Source organism: Ixodes scapularis, unplaced genomic scaffold, assembly GCF_016920785.2.
Source record: "Ixodes scapularis isolate PalLabHiFi unplaced genomic scaffold, ASM1692078v2 PGA_scaffold0__279_contigs__length_252992795, whole genome shotgun sequence".
Lineage (NCBI taxonomy): Eukaryota > Metazoa > Arthropoda > Arachnida > Ixodida > Ixodidae > Ixodes > Ixodes scapularis.
In genome coordinates, this window is record NW_024609835.1 from 250,086,879 (window position 1) to 250,102,174 (window position 15,296).

The following is a 15,296-nucleotide window of genomic DNA, read 5'->3' on the forward strand; positions in this document are numbered from 1 at the left end:
TGAAACAAGATAATTCTGCACATTTTCAATGATTTTAAAGGCTAGAATCCACATGTTCAAGCTATGAAGGACTGTTGCATGAATCTTTTCCAGTGATGATGCCAGGTGATACAGCCTAACGATTCTAGTTGGCACGCTACATAAAACTTTACTACTATACAGGCTGTTTTTTTATTCTTGCAGATTGGTTTTAAAAAAAGCCATGAAAGGTACACTTATGCGGTTTGTGCGAGTGAGTTATACGCCGAGAGGGACATTTTGTGGGTGGCTAATCGTTGCGATGAGTCGGCTAATTAATTAAAATTCACTAATTAAATTTTAATTAGTGAAAATAGACATGGTTCCAATTAAAAACTTGTTGAGTGTCGTCCAAAATTCCTAAATCAGTCATTTTCAGAAACACTTTCAGCGCGTGAGAAGCGCAATAGTGCACTTAAGTTACCACTTGTGGAGCAGGTACAAAGCTAGCGGTTTCGGTAAGGCGTACGCGCAATTTTTCCGTCTCTTATATTGCCCCAGCCTTGTACCTGCTCCACGAGTGGTAACTTTAGTACAATACTACGCTTTTCACGCGCTCAGTCTTCCTGAAAATGACTTATTTAGGGGCTTTGGACGACGCTCAGCAAGTTTCTAATTGGAACCATGCGTCTATTTTCACTAATTAAAAAAGTTAATTAGTGAATTTTAATTAATTAGCCGACTTATCGCCAAGATTAGCCACCCACATAATGTCCCCCTGGGCGTATAACTCACTCGCACAAACCGCATAACTGTAGCTTTCACGGCTTTTTTTAAAACAAATCTGCAAGAACAAAAAAAAAAAAAACACCCGGTATATAAGAAACACTATTTACGAAGTAGTGTGCTTTCACAAATGCATAACACGACTGTTCCAGTCTGAACTTTGATTAGTGTCCAAAAGTAGTCCCCTGTCCACTTCGGGCGTCTACCAAGTCAACAGGCAACCTCCTCTGCCAGTTCGACAGGAGGCAGTTATATCAACTTGTACCTCCATATCCAAGACTAACACTGTACCGGCACTGAGCACTATATGGGAAAACTCTCGGTGTTGAGAGCTACTAAACATTGCTTATTTGAGTACATCCCTGTCAACTGAAATTTATTTAAAATACATCAGACTCACAACTGCCACCCTAGCACCATCTTCCTGGCCCCAAGTTCCCAAGAGACATTTTGCAAGGTGGTTGGGGAAACAGCTATTTGTCCCGATGTCGATCTTCCTGTTCATTGTGAATTTGAGCTTTCAGTTTGTAAAAAACCAGAACAGTGAACGCTAGTCTCGCTCACAAAAACAATGAAATTTTTTGCCAAGTTGCAGAGGTACATTCATGACAGGAATTTCTGGCAGACTCCAAGGTCCTCATGCTCTTTTCATGTGCAAAAAACGTTGGGCTTAGGTAGGCAGATGCACCTTTGATCCTACGGCCATGTTCAACCATTGCTCCTGCACAGCAACCCGTCAGAACCGACCACCTTTTTCTGTCTCAAGCTCAAATTCACCGGTTGCAATGTTACAGAACTCTAAGCATATTAGCGGATCCACTGGATGACAGGTGCAGCTACCTAGGGTGGTTAGAAGCATTAAGTGGCCGTCTTGTGCAGCAGATGATTACATACCATGGAAACCAGAGCTCCAAAGTGTGGCTGTAGTGAGATCATTTTATTAGAACATGGTAGTACTTTGACATATGAGCCCAGTCCTAGGAGCCAGGAAGGAGCTCACCTTACAGGCTTGTGATCTTTCACCCTTTTTCTCCAAAAACTTCCTTTACTCCAAAAACTTCCTTTAAACAAAAAACATGAAAAAACCAAAAAATACACTGACTAGAAATGCCTCCATACTTTTGAACACAGATTCGTTTACGTATACCAGACTTCTTGCAATATTTTGCATCCATATGTATTTCCAGGCAAGCTCCCGGCCACATAAAAATTTCTCGTAACCATTGGACAAATACAGATGCCTGAAGGGGCACTCCAAAGGCATGGGAATGATGCTGCTGAACGTCCATCAATAGTCGATTTAATTGAGTGCAAGTCCGAGGATGGTGCAGTGCAGATATCTAATCTAGAGCTGCGCTCAGTTGCGGTGCTTTGCAGCCACAGTTCAACAGCCTCACGCCATGGTCAGGTTGCCAAGCTTTTCAAAGGAGAAAAAGACTAGCCGGTCCTTTTTTTAAATTGCACAGTGAAAAGAAAGCTTGTGCATCAACACCTATAGGCTAACAGAACCCAAAACCATTTAATTTTTCCTCGAAGGACTGTCCAGAACCCCAATACAATATAATGATGTAGTAATGACCTCTGCTACAAAGACCCTTTCTCCTACAGATAGCAACCGTTTGCTTTCTGGAACCTCAAAAAATATTTTCTCCGAATATATGAACCCTCACTCCAAGACTTACGAGCTTGCCTGCACTCTGGCTTTAGTTCATATTTTTTCAATAGCTGGCAATTCTCGGAAGATTAGATCGATTTAACGAAACCCGATTTCACAAATTTCCCGATTTAACAAACAAATGCGGATTCCCTGCGCAGCCTATGAGCGAGGTCTTCCTTCCTCGATTTTACGAAGTTCCCGATTTAACAAAGTAATTAGCGGGTCCCGGTGACTTTGTTAAATCGAGGTTCAACTGTATGTGGGCAAATGAACTCCAACAATAAGTGTGGTTGTAGTCTGCTGACTAATTGGAGGTTGCAATGGTGGCTGCGAAAGCTGAAGGGCTTCATACCTGTATGGGGGCTACAAGGTACAGCAAGTAGGGCTACAGCTTGACCAGCCATGCTTTATACGCTCAAAGCTTTAAGAATAGGACCTTTTAAACCTTTATTGCACAAATCTAGACCGATGTAAACAAAATGCTGCCTGCCAGGGGCACCATTTTGTTCAGACTACTGTAATAGCTCGAGAGAATGCTTACTTATATTCCAGAGCAAATTGTGGGTAAATAAAGGGCGGGTTAACTTTCGAAGCGAGAACGAAAAAGTTAAAAATAATATTGTAGCCAAGCCGGGAATGTGCAGTCTTCTAAGGAATGTGAAAGTCGGTTTCTTTGCAGTTTACTTACCCAACTTGTCATAGATGCTATCATAATGCAAAAATTGCTTTATAGTCGCCAACCCATTTTTCGGACGTCTTCGTGGGATTACAGTCAACTCTCATTAATTCAAACTCGAGGGGGGCCGAAAATTTGTTTGAATAAAGCAAAGTTTAAATTATCAGGAGTTTCTTCCCACAGAGACGCATAGGATGGGACCTGCACGTTAGTTTGAATTATCCGAAAGTTTGAATTAAGAGATTTTGGATTAACGAGAGTCGACTGTATATCCTCTGCCCAGGGGGTTAATAACAAGGACTGAAAATTTAAACATTGTCCAAACCAGAAATTTTTTTGACATAGTTTGTACCATTTGCCCACAAGACTGCCGCCGTCGATTGAGCCGCCACCATTTTTCTTTCCCATTGTAGCTTTGAGGCCTCAATATCACATCCAACATCCTAGCAATAGAGAAGCAGCACTGAAGTCACGGTTGGACGTTTTTGTTCCGTTCTAGCTGCCATGCTGCCGTTTGGAAATGGCTCTTCTTTGCATGTTCCTTAGACAAGAGTGCTTTCTGCCGACAGACCTAGCATCGAAGTAACTTTGGTCGGTTCTAAATGGCCCCAACGAAGGCTTCGACAAGCTCGGCAAATACAGCTCGATAACAGTGGCTAAAGGAAAGATGGGGCGGTTCTGCATTTGAGAAAAAACACTTGAATTGTGTTCACTTGGCCGTTAGAATAACAGATATCACGATCATGTTTCAATGCAATGCGCCGGAGGGCCATAAGAGCAATTTCAAGATAGGGCTGAAGCCCCGCCTCCCTAGCCCTGGGCAGCCAAAAGATCCGTCAATGACGTCACAAACAGCAACTGTCTTTTGCGTTTTCTCGCGTCTAACAATACTTGCGCAGCAAATGGTTTAGGTATTCGGGTTAACGGAGTAAAAATACAGTGGAATTAACTTCCAACTCATTTTTTTCAAGAAGCTCCGTAGCGTCCCTTTAAAGGAGATGCTCCATTAATGCCCGAGTCCCCTGAGCAGCATAGTTTCTAGGAATGGACTATCTTTCGCTGGTTTTGGCACGAACAGAAAAGAAAATCATGCCTAGAACTGGGGTGGGGCTAAATTCCGAGGGTGACGCATCTCTTGAAATATTACGGTACAATATGCGCAAACTGGCAAAAATAAAAAAATTTTTAGCGCATATAGAACTTCATTAAGTGACCGTTAAATGCAGCTTTCGCAAAAAGTCATCCTTTACGCACGTTTAGAATGCATATTATAGTCCACCTAAAAAATATAACTCTTGAGTTTTCCACATGCAACGGAAGGAACCGTTGACTCGTCCACTAAGAGACGCCTCGAGAAGGCAAAGCTAAACAAAATGCCCAAAGCAGGAGCACACACCGGCAAAATGCTCACAAAGAGGAGCTAGAAACAACACTGTACACTCGCCAAACGTCACACAATGCAAGGAGGGGTCTTGTCAAGGAGATGACGGTGCATGTAGACACTGGATGAGCTACGCTTAGAGCACCGGCACACCATTTTCCGACTTTCTTACGGGCGCCACCATTTTGGTGCTTGGTGTGGAGCTTTAAACACGGTGTCGGGAGGTCCGGGCGACGTCGTTTCGCTCCGTCGCAGACCAGGGTAACATTTCTGAAGGACGGAAAAAAGATTCCTGCGATCTTGGATAAACCTTTGTACAACTGGCAACGACGACCTCAAGCACCGAGACGGCCAAAGTGTCCGTAACCCAAAGCGTAGCTCATTCGGTGGCTCCTCCCAGTGGTGGGAAAGCCAGATGGCCGCCCCTGGACCGGACGGGTCTCAGGCCAGGTACTTCTGGATGAGCAGGTGCAGGGTCCGGTTGGGGATGATCACCGTGTGCTCCAGCGTCTCGTTCGTCATGGGGCTGGTGTCCTTGCCGCTCTCCAGCCAGCGGGTGATGGCCGCCCGCTCGTAGCTGTAGCCATCTGCACAGAGAGACGTTGGGACTTTTCAACGTTTTCTTTGTTGGCCTAGAGAGTCATTCTGCAAGGGGTTCTCTAACTGGGTTCCCCGGAGCACTGTGGGGGTTCCCCCCATTTCCTCGGCCGTCTCCGATCCTAGCTGGAGTGTCCTTCCAGCTCAAAGAGTATTTTAGTAGACCCAAGCCATTCGTTGATGCGTAACAATGTGACAGACACTCCTTAGCGAGAGCATCATAGTTTACAAGCTCTGCAGGCTCCTTCACTGTTTTATTGCACCATTGCCTAGACTGGGAGGGGTTCCTCAGCTCACCATCGTTTCTCGTGATAGAAAGCTTCTAAAACGCCTGTGCTAGACTAAAATAATGACAGGCCGATACGCATTGCTGCACCCGCTGTTAAGGCCGGTGCTTGGCGCACGCGCGTCCTTCCATACTCGCAGGGATGCCGACTTTTTAGTTTTTGGCATCCTTGCTGTGATTCCCAATAACTTGCCGCGTGGTGCCGCTTCAGAAGCATCCGTGCGGCCGCGCCAAGCTGCGCCAGAGATCGCGCTAAGAAGCAGCGCTGGCTTGCTGGCCTGGCTGGCTGTGCCCGTGAATCAGCGGAAAAGAAGGATTTGTGTTTTTATTTTTATTTTTATGCAAATAAAAAAAACCACAGTATTTACTGCAATGCGATGCGTGACAACTGCGTTCTTAAAGTGTCTAAAAAGTGCCGGCGACGAAAAAAAAGAATAGCTGGAGTCGGAGTTGGCCAGAGAGTTGCCAAAAAAGCGGCGCTATGCGAGATCCGCAAATCCTTTTTTCCTGCTGATTCACGGGCGCGGCAAGCCAGGACCAGCCAGGTTAGAGTTATCGAGAATCGCAGCGCGGCTGCCGGACACAAAAGAATCGACATCCCTGCGACTGAGGAAGGACGTGAATGGGCCAAGCGCCGGTCTCGACAGCAGGCACTGCGCCATCAGGGGGCGCAGCAATGCTTATCGGCCGCTGCTCCCGTGGTCCAGGAACTTTTGTCCTCGACTGTACTAGTAGTTAAATAAATCAGTGCATAACAAAAAAACAAAAAAAAAGTTTTTTTTTTTGTGTTTGTGCCTTCCACCTGTACTTGTGTCCTTATTTACACTGTTTTATTTATTCTGGCTGTTTAGCACTACTACTAGGCGATGGTGTTATCATTACAAAATAGCTCACAGGGGGGGGGGGGGGGTGCAGATTCGTGGAGGGAGATTGTGCAGAGTTTCAACTGTGACACTCGAACCTTGAGAGTGGGGAGAGGAGGGACCACACAAAGGAGATTTCCAAACACAGGTGTGTTCCAGGAAAACGAATGTCACCTAGCAGGAAAACCAGTATCACTGGTGGCTCTTGTGATTCTATGTTGTTGGTTTTTGGCCTACTAGCAAATCAAATAAATATATGAAAGGTCAAACATTGCTAATTAGTTCCTCAACGTTCATTGGGACGGCAGAAAGGCCGTCCCGATGTCGTTCCATCACTTCCCCAAGGAGTAGGATTCTTCAGAGACCACTGGAGTCGCGAATTTCGCCTGTTCCAAACCTCCAATACTAAAATGTCATTGTATATCAACTTGCATGTATTGTTGCTTTTAGTTTAAATCATGGACATACACGTGACTCTTGTTCATCAACTTATAGCATTGCCCATAAAATAAAATGCAGTGGAATCTCATTAATTAGAACCCGAGGGGGACCAGAACTTCGTTAGAATAATGCAAAGTTTGAATTACAGGAAGTTTCCTTCCTAGAAACACATAGGACGAGACCTGCATGTTAATTCGAATTATCTGCAAGTTTGAATTAAGAGAATTTGAATTAATGAGATTCTACTGTAATTTAACATTTGTAATGCGCCAAATACAGATGCCGCAATGTCGCTCATGCTAATTCTTATTATGACGACTCCTGAGAAACTACGAGACACATGAAAAAAACCTTTATTGTACAAGATGTTTCAGCGAAAGCTTTCAAAAGTTCCTAAAAATAGGGTGGCTAAAAAATAAAGCAACTCTTTCCGGGAACAAACTGCCAGCCATGGTGGACGTCGAGGATTGCAAAAAGCATGGTAATTAGCTAAATGATCACCTAATAAACTTTCCAACGAGTGCAAATAAACATGGCTTCAATGAAAAACATGCTAAGCATCATCGAAACCTACCAAATAGACTAATTTTCGAAAGATATAAGGCAGGGGCAACATTTTACGGCGTTTCTAAAAAACACTAAATTTTGATGTGTTTCTAAGTTTCGGTTTTTTATAAGGGCGCATCCTTCCTTCATTTCATTCATTCATTTGTTTATTTTTTGTGCTCATGAACAGCTTAATGCCTCGATAAGGATGCACAACAGACTGATCACAGGATGGTCACAAACGCCACAAAAGTTGGATTAAAAACATCAACATCTGCTACGCCGAGGGAATTATACGAGTGTTGAATGCGGGTCACGGGACTGGTTGGGATGATTTGATTAACAGGAAAAGTCAGAGAAATCGGCAAAAATTGTCTCGGAACATGAATATTAATAGCTGGTGTGAGATCAGGACAATAGATTAATCCATGAATACATTTATACGGGAAAACTAGATCTTTTGCACGTCATCTAGAACTCTTTGCGCCCGTGGTCCTAACGCCTGGTGACCGAGGCGTGAAGCCGCTGCTCTGCCTCCCTCGTAGGATGGTGGGAAGCAGACGTGTTGCACGTCTCGGCCACTGGAGAGCAGGACCGCAGGTGCAAGGATGCGCTCCGATAAGAAACCAAAAAATGTGTCCAAATTTTGTGTTTTTTCGGTGTGCCGTAAAATGTTGCCCGTGCCTTATATCTTTCTAAAATTAGTCGATTTAGTGATTTCTGATGATGCTTAACAAGTTTATAATTGAAAACATGTTTATTTAAGCTAATTCAAAAGTTAATTAGCAATTTTTTAGGTCATTATCTAGATAATTTGTATGTTTTTTGCAATCCTAGACGTCCACTCTGGCTGGCAGTTTGTTCCCGGAAAGAGTTAATTTTTTTACTCAGCCAGCCTAGTTTTAGGGTTTTATGAAAGCCTTCACCGAAACACCCGGCATAATAAAACCTAAAATTCCTAGAACAATGCTTTTGGCGAAATTGTTAGTTATCACTCGGCTATTTTACATCATTAAATAAAAATCCCATATTGGTGAGCCAGTAGTTATCTTGAAAGTGCTTCGAGGCAGGTAAGCCCTCGAGAGTCTTTTCCCAATTCTGACCTACCGCAGAATTCCGCGCATCCGCCCATTCCACATTAAACGCCCATATCCAAATTTCTAAGATCTGAGAAAATATGCGCAGTACATTTATATGTAAAAATAATGACCGGACAAGCGCCCATCCCCCATTTTTTCGTTATCTCTATATTTTGAGTGGGCGCTTGCCCTGTATTTTACGGTAAGAAAACCAAGGCCCGTGACCGTGTGTTGACATAAGTGGGCTTACAAAGGCCTTCTCTGAGAATCTGGGAAGAGGTCAATCTAGTGCCACTCCACTGCGCTGACAAACGCAGTGATGTGATTGCTGCGCCAATTGTGCCAAACTGCGCCAAGGGGCTAATCCTGCTACATCCTGCTACATTTTGCCAAAATATGGGTAATCTGCGCCACGCCTGCGCCAAAGGACCTATTTCGGTTGCCTTTCAAAACCTAAACTAAACTGAGAACAGTAACTGAGCATGCGTGAGCTAGGTGGTGCAAGCGGCCACCCGACACAAAGTACCCTGCATCAATCGTCCATCCGGTCTTGCATGGTTTTTCCCAGTGGTTTGTCTCGCGTTTCGCGCTTTCGTCCCTCGTCGTCTCAGAAATCTCGTCTCGCGTCTTTTTTTAAAATTTTTTCAACGATAGACGCAGGCGTGTGCTGACGCTCCGACGCTAGTGTGCCGGGTGCCAGCCATGCCGTCATGCTGTGAAACAAAACCACGTTTTTGGGTGGCAAAAGTTACTTTGTGAGCTGAAACGCTCGCGCGAACACAGTCACCGTGGTCACGCGACGTCGGGTGTTGCCGTTCCCACGTCGCTGCAGATATGGCGCTTTCTAAATTTGTTCATCGACATTCCTGCCCTTTTCTAAATCATACTCTACTACAAAAGCTGCTTGTAGAAATATTGATTACCTAGGTTTCTCTCGGTGGGCTTTCTTTCGAGAGGGACCCTGGTACGTGAAAAATCTGCCGCGAAACAAAGTTGATGAAGAGAAGTGAGCTAAAGCAAAGAAGACAATCTGTGCATGTTGAACCCGAACATCGCGCTTGTTTGTCTCGAGTTTAGTCTTTGCACAAAGCGCTCCAAGAACTTTTTGATCCTGGCTCGTGAAGTCATGCATTGATGCGCTCAGGTTTTTCTTTTCTTTTTTTGTGTGCGTTTAGATTCTACCTCGCCTGCTGGCTTGGCAAGCACGCGCCGCCCGACTGTTCTTTCTTGTTTTTGTCGTACGCTGGACAGTTACATTTTGAATACTATTTTGGGAATCAGTTGGCGACGGAGGGGAATGGCATTATTTCGGTTTCGATTGAACAGCCGTTGTCTCCGCTCGCGCGACGAAGCACGTGCCACTGCAAGCCTGCTGAACTTGCCCTCACGTGCATGTGAACATGACAGCACCACAAAGGCACCAGCCGAGACGCTTGCCATTCATTGTTTTACTTTTGCTTCCTTTTGACGAAAATCTGGCACGTCGGGAACCAGTAAAACGGTGGCAAGCGTTCTTTTCGAGATTGCTCGGCACTGCCTACAACACTGTACACTTGTGGGATGTCTCAGCAGTAAAAACACAAACAGTGAGTTCCGTCACAACACAGCACCAAGTGCACTTTGTTTGTCGGAGCAGCAAAAGTGGCTCCAAAAGCCACTTTTGCTGCTCTGAAACACTGTTTTGGCTGCTCCAAAAGTCACTTTTGCTGCTCCAAAACACTGTTCTGGCTGCTCCAAAGGCCACTTTTGCTGCTCCAAAACACTGTTTTGGCTGCTCCAAAAGTGCTCCAAAATGGCTTAGGCCAATCACATCACTGCAAAAACGCCAAGGAACAAAATATAATTACAGTATTTGAAATTTGGTCACTTCGCTTCATTCGCCACCGTGCCGATAACGCAGAACCGTGACAGCCGCAGAGGCAAGGAGAGCTGTGAAGCGATTGATTCCGACTAGTTTACAAATTTTCAAATACGTGGCATCCATTCTGCTGGAGTGATCTAGTAAGAAAGCATCAACGTCCACACACGTGGACGTAGCCTAGTCGGGAGGAGAAACTACGTCACTTCTGAAGCTGACGCAGTCACATTCCCCCATCTTTGCAGCACTCGTGCAGGAATCAACTTCCAGATGGCCCACTGCTCTGCCGTGTGCTCGATGGTCAGCGATCCCTGCGTTCCAAGCCTTTCCAGACTGCTTTTTCCGACTGACTGTGCACGCGATTTTGACGAGTTTTCACGCTTGTTCGAAGTGTTCTCTTGACGTTTTGCACTCCGTATCGATTATATGTAGTGTTTCTGCCGATATTTTTAAGTTGAACCTATTAATTTGTTCAGCCCTTTGTGCACTAGCACAGCTGCAGCTCCGTGGTTCGGTGGTGAAGACTTGCAGCAGTATTTCCCATCAAATAAGCAGGTGGCTGTCAAAGCGCTGGTGTTTAGTCGCTTAAGGATTAGGAACTTGTTTTCCCAGGTGTCTCATGTCCTGTTTGATTCTGATGCTGTCGTTTCGCATGTTGGCACTAGCAACAGCAGCATTAGTGCTAGCGTGTACTTTGATAATTGTGAAATTTTGGAATGCAATCTGATGATGCAAACTGGCTTCCCTGCCATTCTTCCAACATGGGAAGGCAGGTTCATTAAAGTGGCAACGTAGCCGCGGTGAGATCCAGACATTCGTGCCTGCAGCACACATGCTCGCGAACCTTTATGATGATATAATCTCTCCAAAATTCTTGATCCACATAGTTTCCTCGGCAGCATTCTTAGGGTGACCAGACGTCCCGTTTTGGCCGGGACAGTCCCGTTTTTGAGGTCCGTTTCGGCCGTCCCGTCTTTTTGTCTCAATAAAGAATCATGTCCCGTTTTCACAGGAGTGCATAATTTCGAAATTTGCACAAAGCGAGTTGAAGCAAGCGGAAACTATGCCAACTTGTTACAAATATATTTAAAAAAAAAAAGAAAAAAAAAAGACGTAGGTACTTTAAAATATTTACCCAGTAAAATTGAGAGAACTGTTCTTGCCCACAAACACGTTTTTTGTATTGACTCGTCAATAGAAATATTTTTTTAGTATTTGAATACAGCACGCATGTAATAAGTTAACGCTTTGAAATAGTAGTTCTTGCATTAAATTTTTTCTCTAAATCTCAATCTTCAGTATGCCCCCCTCCCCCCTCCCTCCCTCTCTCTCTCTCTCTCTCCCCTCCCCCCTTCCAGGGTGGGGCCCCGTTCTCTGCCTTGAGGAATATGGTCACCCTAAGCATTCTGGCACCCTCTCTCATTGCAGTTACCAAGTGTAAGTCCAGCTTCTGCACAGCTCAAGTTTGGCCACTCCCAAGTTTGATTAAAAAAATATGAAGAAAAGGGAAGTGAAACACATTGTTTCTGATAGATGCTGTTAAAACCTTTATACATAAACAAATTTTGTGCGCTAGGTTGCCTAGGTTGTTAGAAGTGCCTTTGGTGCTCTTCAGTGATGCAATATCATAATTTGGGTGTCGTCATTTTCTTCATGCGTTGTTTCTCAAGCTTTCTCTACACCTTTAAAGGGAAAACTGATCATGTCCGTCAACAGCAGCTCCGTTTATTATATAAAAAAGACTCCTTCTTCAACCCTCAATGGTTTAGTTTTCTTGATCAAAAGCTCGTGGCAAGTGCTTCAGCATCGAATCCCCAAGCAGCACAGAGTTGGCCAGTCATCGGCCAATGGCTGGCAATGGTCCTTGGCCAAGTGGCCAGACAAAGGCCAGAGACTGGCCGGTGACTGGCCGGTGACTGGCCTTTATCTGGCCATTGGCCAATGGCCACTGGCCATCAGCCATCGGCCAAGCATTGGCCATTGAATGGCCACTCTCTGGCCACTGGCCAAAAGATCATCGCCAGACATTGGCCATTGTTTGGCCAAAATCTGTGCTGCTTGGGTCACCAGCAAACAAGACAGAAAGCATGTCAAAAATGCATCCGTGCGCAGAAGTCTAATAAATCCCCACATTAAAGTTAAAAAATACATACAAGAACACTACTAGATAAATGTCATCTTCCCAAAAAGCAGTAAGCAATGAAGAAAATGCTCAAAACCGGTCAGGAAAAGCAGTTCATCGTGAGCACAGGGCATTATAAGAGACCAAAGTGGAAGTCAACTCCTGCAGGGATGTAGACGTTATCGCATAGTATAAAAGGCATTGGGGTTTAAGGACAGCGAGGGCAAAAATAGACATTGGCAAGGTCGAGATAACCAGGCAGAGGTTATCTGATTGCTGGCATCAGTTGTAGGTATAATAAACATTCTTTTACTCATAAAGTTATTCTAATGTACGGTAGAGGTTTAACTGGCACTCGTGTCTATAGTACTTCTGGTTTCAAATAGACCATCTGCTATATCCCCCAAGCGCCCTGGCCCGCTCTAAAAGAAATATGGGAACGGTGTTCCTTCAACTCCTTAGTGATTGGTAATTTCGACCCTATCCTCGATTTCATAGCTTTTGAGCGTAATTCGGAGTCACCCTGAACGACCGCCTGACATACCCCAATAACCTGTCTTGTAGGATTTAAAATTTCTCCTCAATGTCAGCGTTTTTGATACTGTGCATGCTGTCCACCCTTCAACCTGGATGGGCTGCAGAAATCTCTTACCACTATTATCATTCTCGTAGAGCTTCAAAGCTCATATGAAGTTAGAAACGCTAAAAATGCTATAAACAGCCTTGCGGTTTTTGTTGTTGGGAATTCTCGGTTTTTTAACCAATTCCTGCTAAAACAACAATCACGAGAATGATAATAGTGTAAGAGATTTCTGCAGCCCATCCAGATTGGAGGGTGGACAGCATGCACAGTATCAAAAATGCTGACATTGACAGGAAATTCTAAAAGTGATATGACAGGTCCATGGGGTATATCAGGCGCTTGTTCAGGGTGGCTCCGAATTACGCTCAAAAACTGTGTAACCATAGAATAGGTCAAAATTAGCGATCACTAGGGAGCTGAAGGAACACCGCTCCCATGATTCCTCGAGTGCGGGCCGGGGCGCTTGGCAATATTGCAAATGGTCTATTGAAGCAGACATCAATCAGTCCACTATTGTGGTGGTCCTGAGCATTTGTATGGGAAAAGGCGTGTGCATTTTGTCTTTTTGCCGGAGAATAACTGGACATACCTTTGTTACTTTCGTTGCAGGGAATAGCAGGTAACTTATTAACATTATAAACGTGGAATTGCTTCAGTATTTTTCTGATCAGTGACCTATGTTCCACAGCAAATGTGTAAAGACAAGCGACGAATATAAGCATAACGGTTCAGAAGAACGTAGGGCATGTTCAAGGAGCACCAACATCCCAATGATGCGAATATCAATAACCTGAGAGATTTATATGCCGCTAAAGTGACTTCCCTTTATGAGCAGTGAAACGCGTAAAACTGTAGAAGTACACAGACTATAAAAGCTGTTTCCCTCTTTAGTATTGCGCCGATTTTACCGGGCAATAAGAGTTTTCTGGCTTTTCCCCATTTTAAGAGTTTTAGAGTATGCAGCTTTTATGTTTTGAACACTAGACCAAACTTACCTTTGAACCCATAAAGAGCAGAGCGAATAAAACAATTGCTATTTATCGAAACATGCACTCATTACTTGACTTTCACTTTATATTGCTTGTCTACATGCATGGGTATAGGTACTGATCCAGCGTTAGTGCATAGTTCTTGACGTCTCCCTCGATTTTTTAGACATTCTTCATTGCTTTGGCACGTAAACCCCAACGTAGAAAAGCGCCGATGCTGCATTCACGCCGACGGTGTTGGACAGTGTACATAAACGCACATACCAAGCTATTTTTGCACGATATCTAAAGCCATTAATTTGAAAACCTAAAACAAAAGAACCATAACTTATCAAAATTTTGATCTACACGACGGAGAAATGTTTTGAGCTATTACAGAATAATACTTCATAATATTTGCTTTATAACCAAATGCAGAAACAAAATGCACCCATCTTTTGCCACAGAAATGCATTACCGGAAGTCAATATTAAACTGGTTGCCGTCTGCTTCAATTTGAAAGCTTACACTAGCACCAGCTGAACCTCTAGTGCATGTTATCATGACTCTATGGTCTCTTGAAAGACACGTTGAACGAGGTCTGCGATTGCGAAGGCACACTTCCGTCGCGAGGAACGTGACGTTTAGCGGCATTATTACCGTTAAGGTGGGACACTACCCAGAAAAAACAATTTCTGGAAAAAAAGCTGATTATGAAAAAATTACATATTCACATCCACCAACATCTAGAGAGTACTTCCAGAAAGCTTCATTAGTTCACACTGCATAGTTAATTTTTTATAAATTATTTTCGGTCCACCAATGCTAAAGAAAAGGTAGGGGTTGGAGCAATTTGAATCAGAGGTCGGCATTTTAGGTTGCCCTAACTCATTCTCACCCTCACAGCCACACTCACCTAAGCCCCTCACTCACCCTCACCCTAACAGCTACACTCACCCTCAACCCCTCACCCACCTTCACCCTCACAGCTACACTCACCCTCATCCTCACAGTCACGTTCAGCTCTTCACTCACCCTCACTGAACCTCACGCACTCATACCCCTCACGCGCTCATGGCCCTCATGCCACTCACGCACCCATGGCCCTCAAAGCCCTCACGTCACTCATGCCACTCACCGCCCTCACGCACTCATACCCCTCACGCGCTCATGGCCCTCACGCCACTCACACACCCATGGCCCTCACGCACTCATGCCACTCACCGCCTTCACGCACTCATACCCCTCACGCGCTCATGGCCCTCACGCCACTCACGCACCCATGGCCCTCACGCACTCATGCCACTCACCGCCCTCACGCACTCATACCCCTCACGCGCTCATGGCCCTCACGCCACTCATGCACCCATGGCCCTCATGTCACTCACCGCCCTCATACCCCTCACGCGCTCATGGCCCTCACGCCACTCACACACCCATGGCCCTCACGCACTCATGCCACTCACCGCCCTCATACCCCTCACGCGCTCATGGC

The 15,296-nt window shown here is 44.9% G+C and overlaps 1 protein-coding gene across 1 annotated transcript in view; it reads right to left on the minus strand.

Moving 5' to 3' along the window:
* Nucleotides 1-1,662: 1,662 nt before the first annotated feature.
* LOC115327397 (WD repeat, SAM and U-box domain-containing protein 1) overlaps nt 1,663-15,296 on the minus strand; it is a 56,849-nt gene continuing 43,215 nt past the window's right edge. The window contains exon 9 of the mRNA XM_029988412.4: nt 1,663-5,045. Within this exon, the coding sequence (XP_029844272.2) occupies nt 4,900-5,045 (146 nt within the window). The 3' untranslated portion in view covers nt 1,663-4,899. The remainder of the gene's footprint in view (nt 5,046-15,296) is intronic.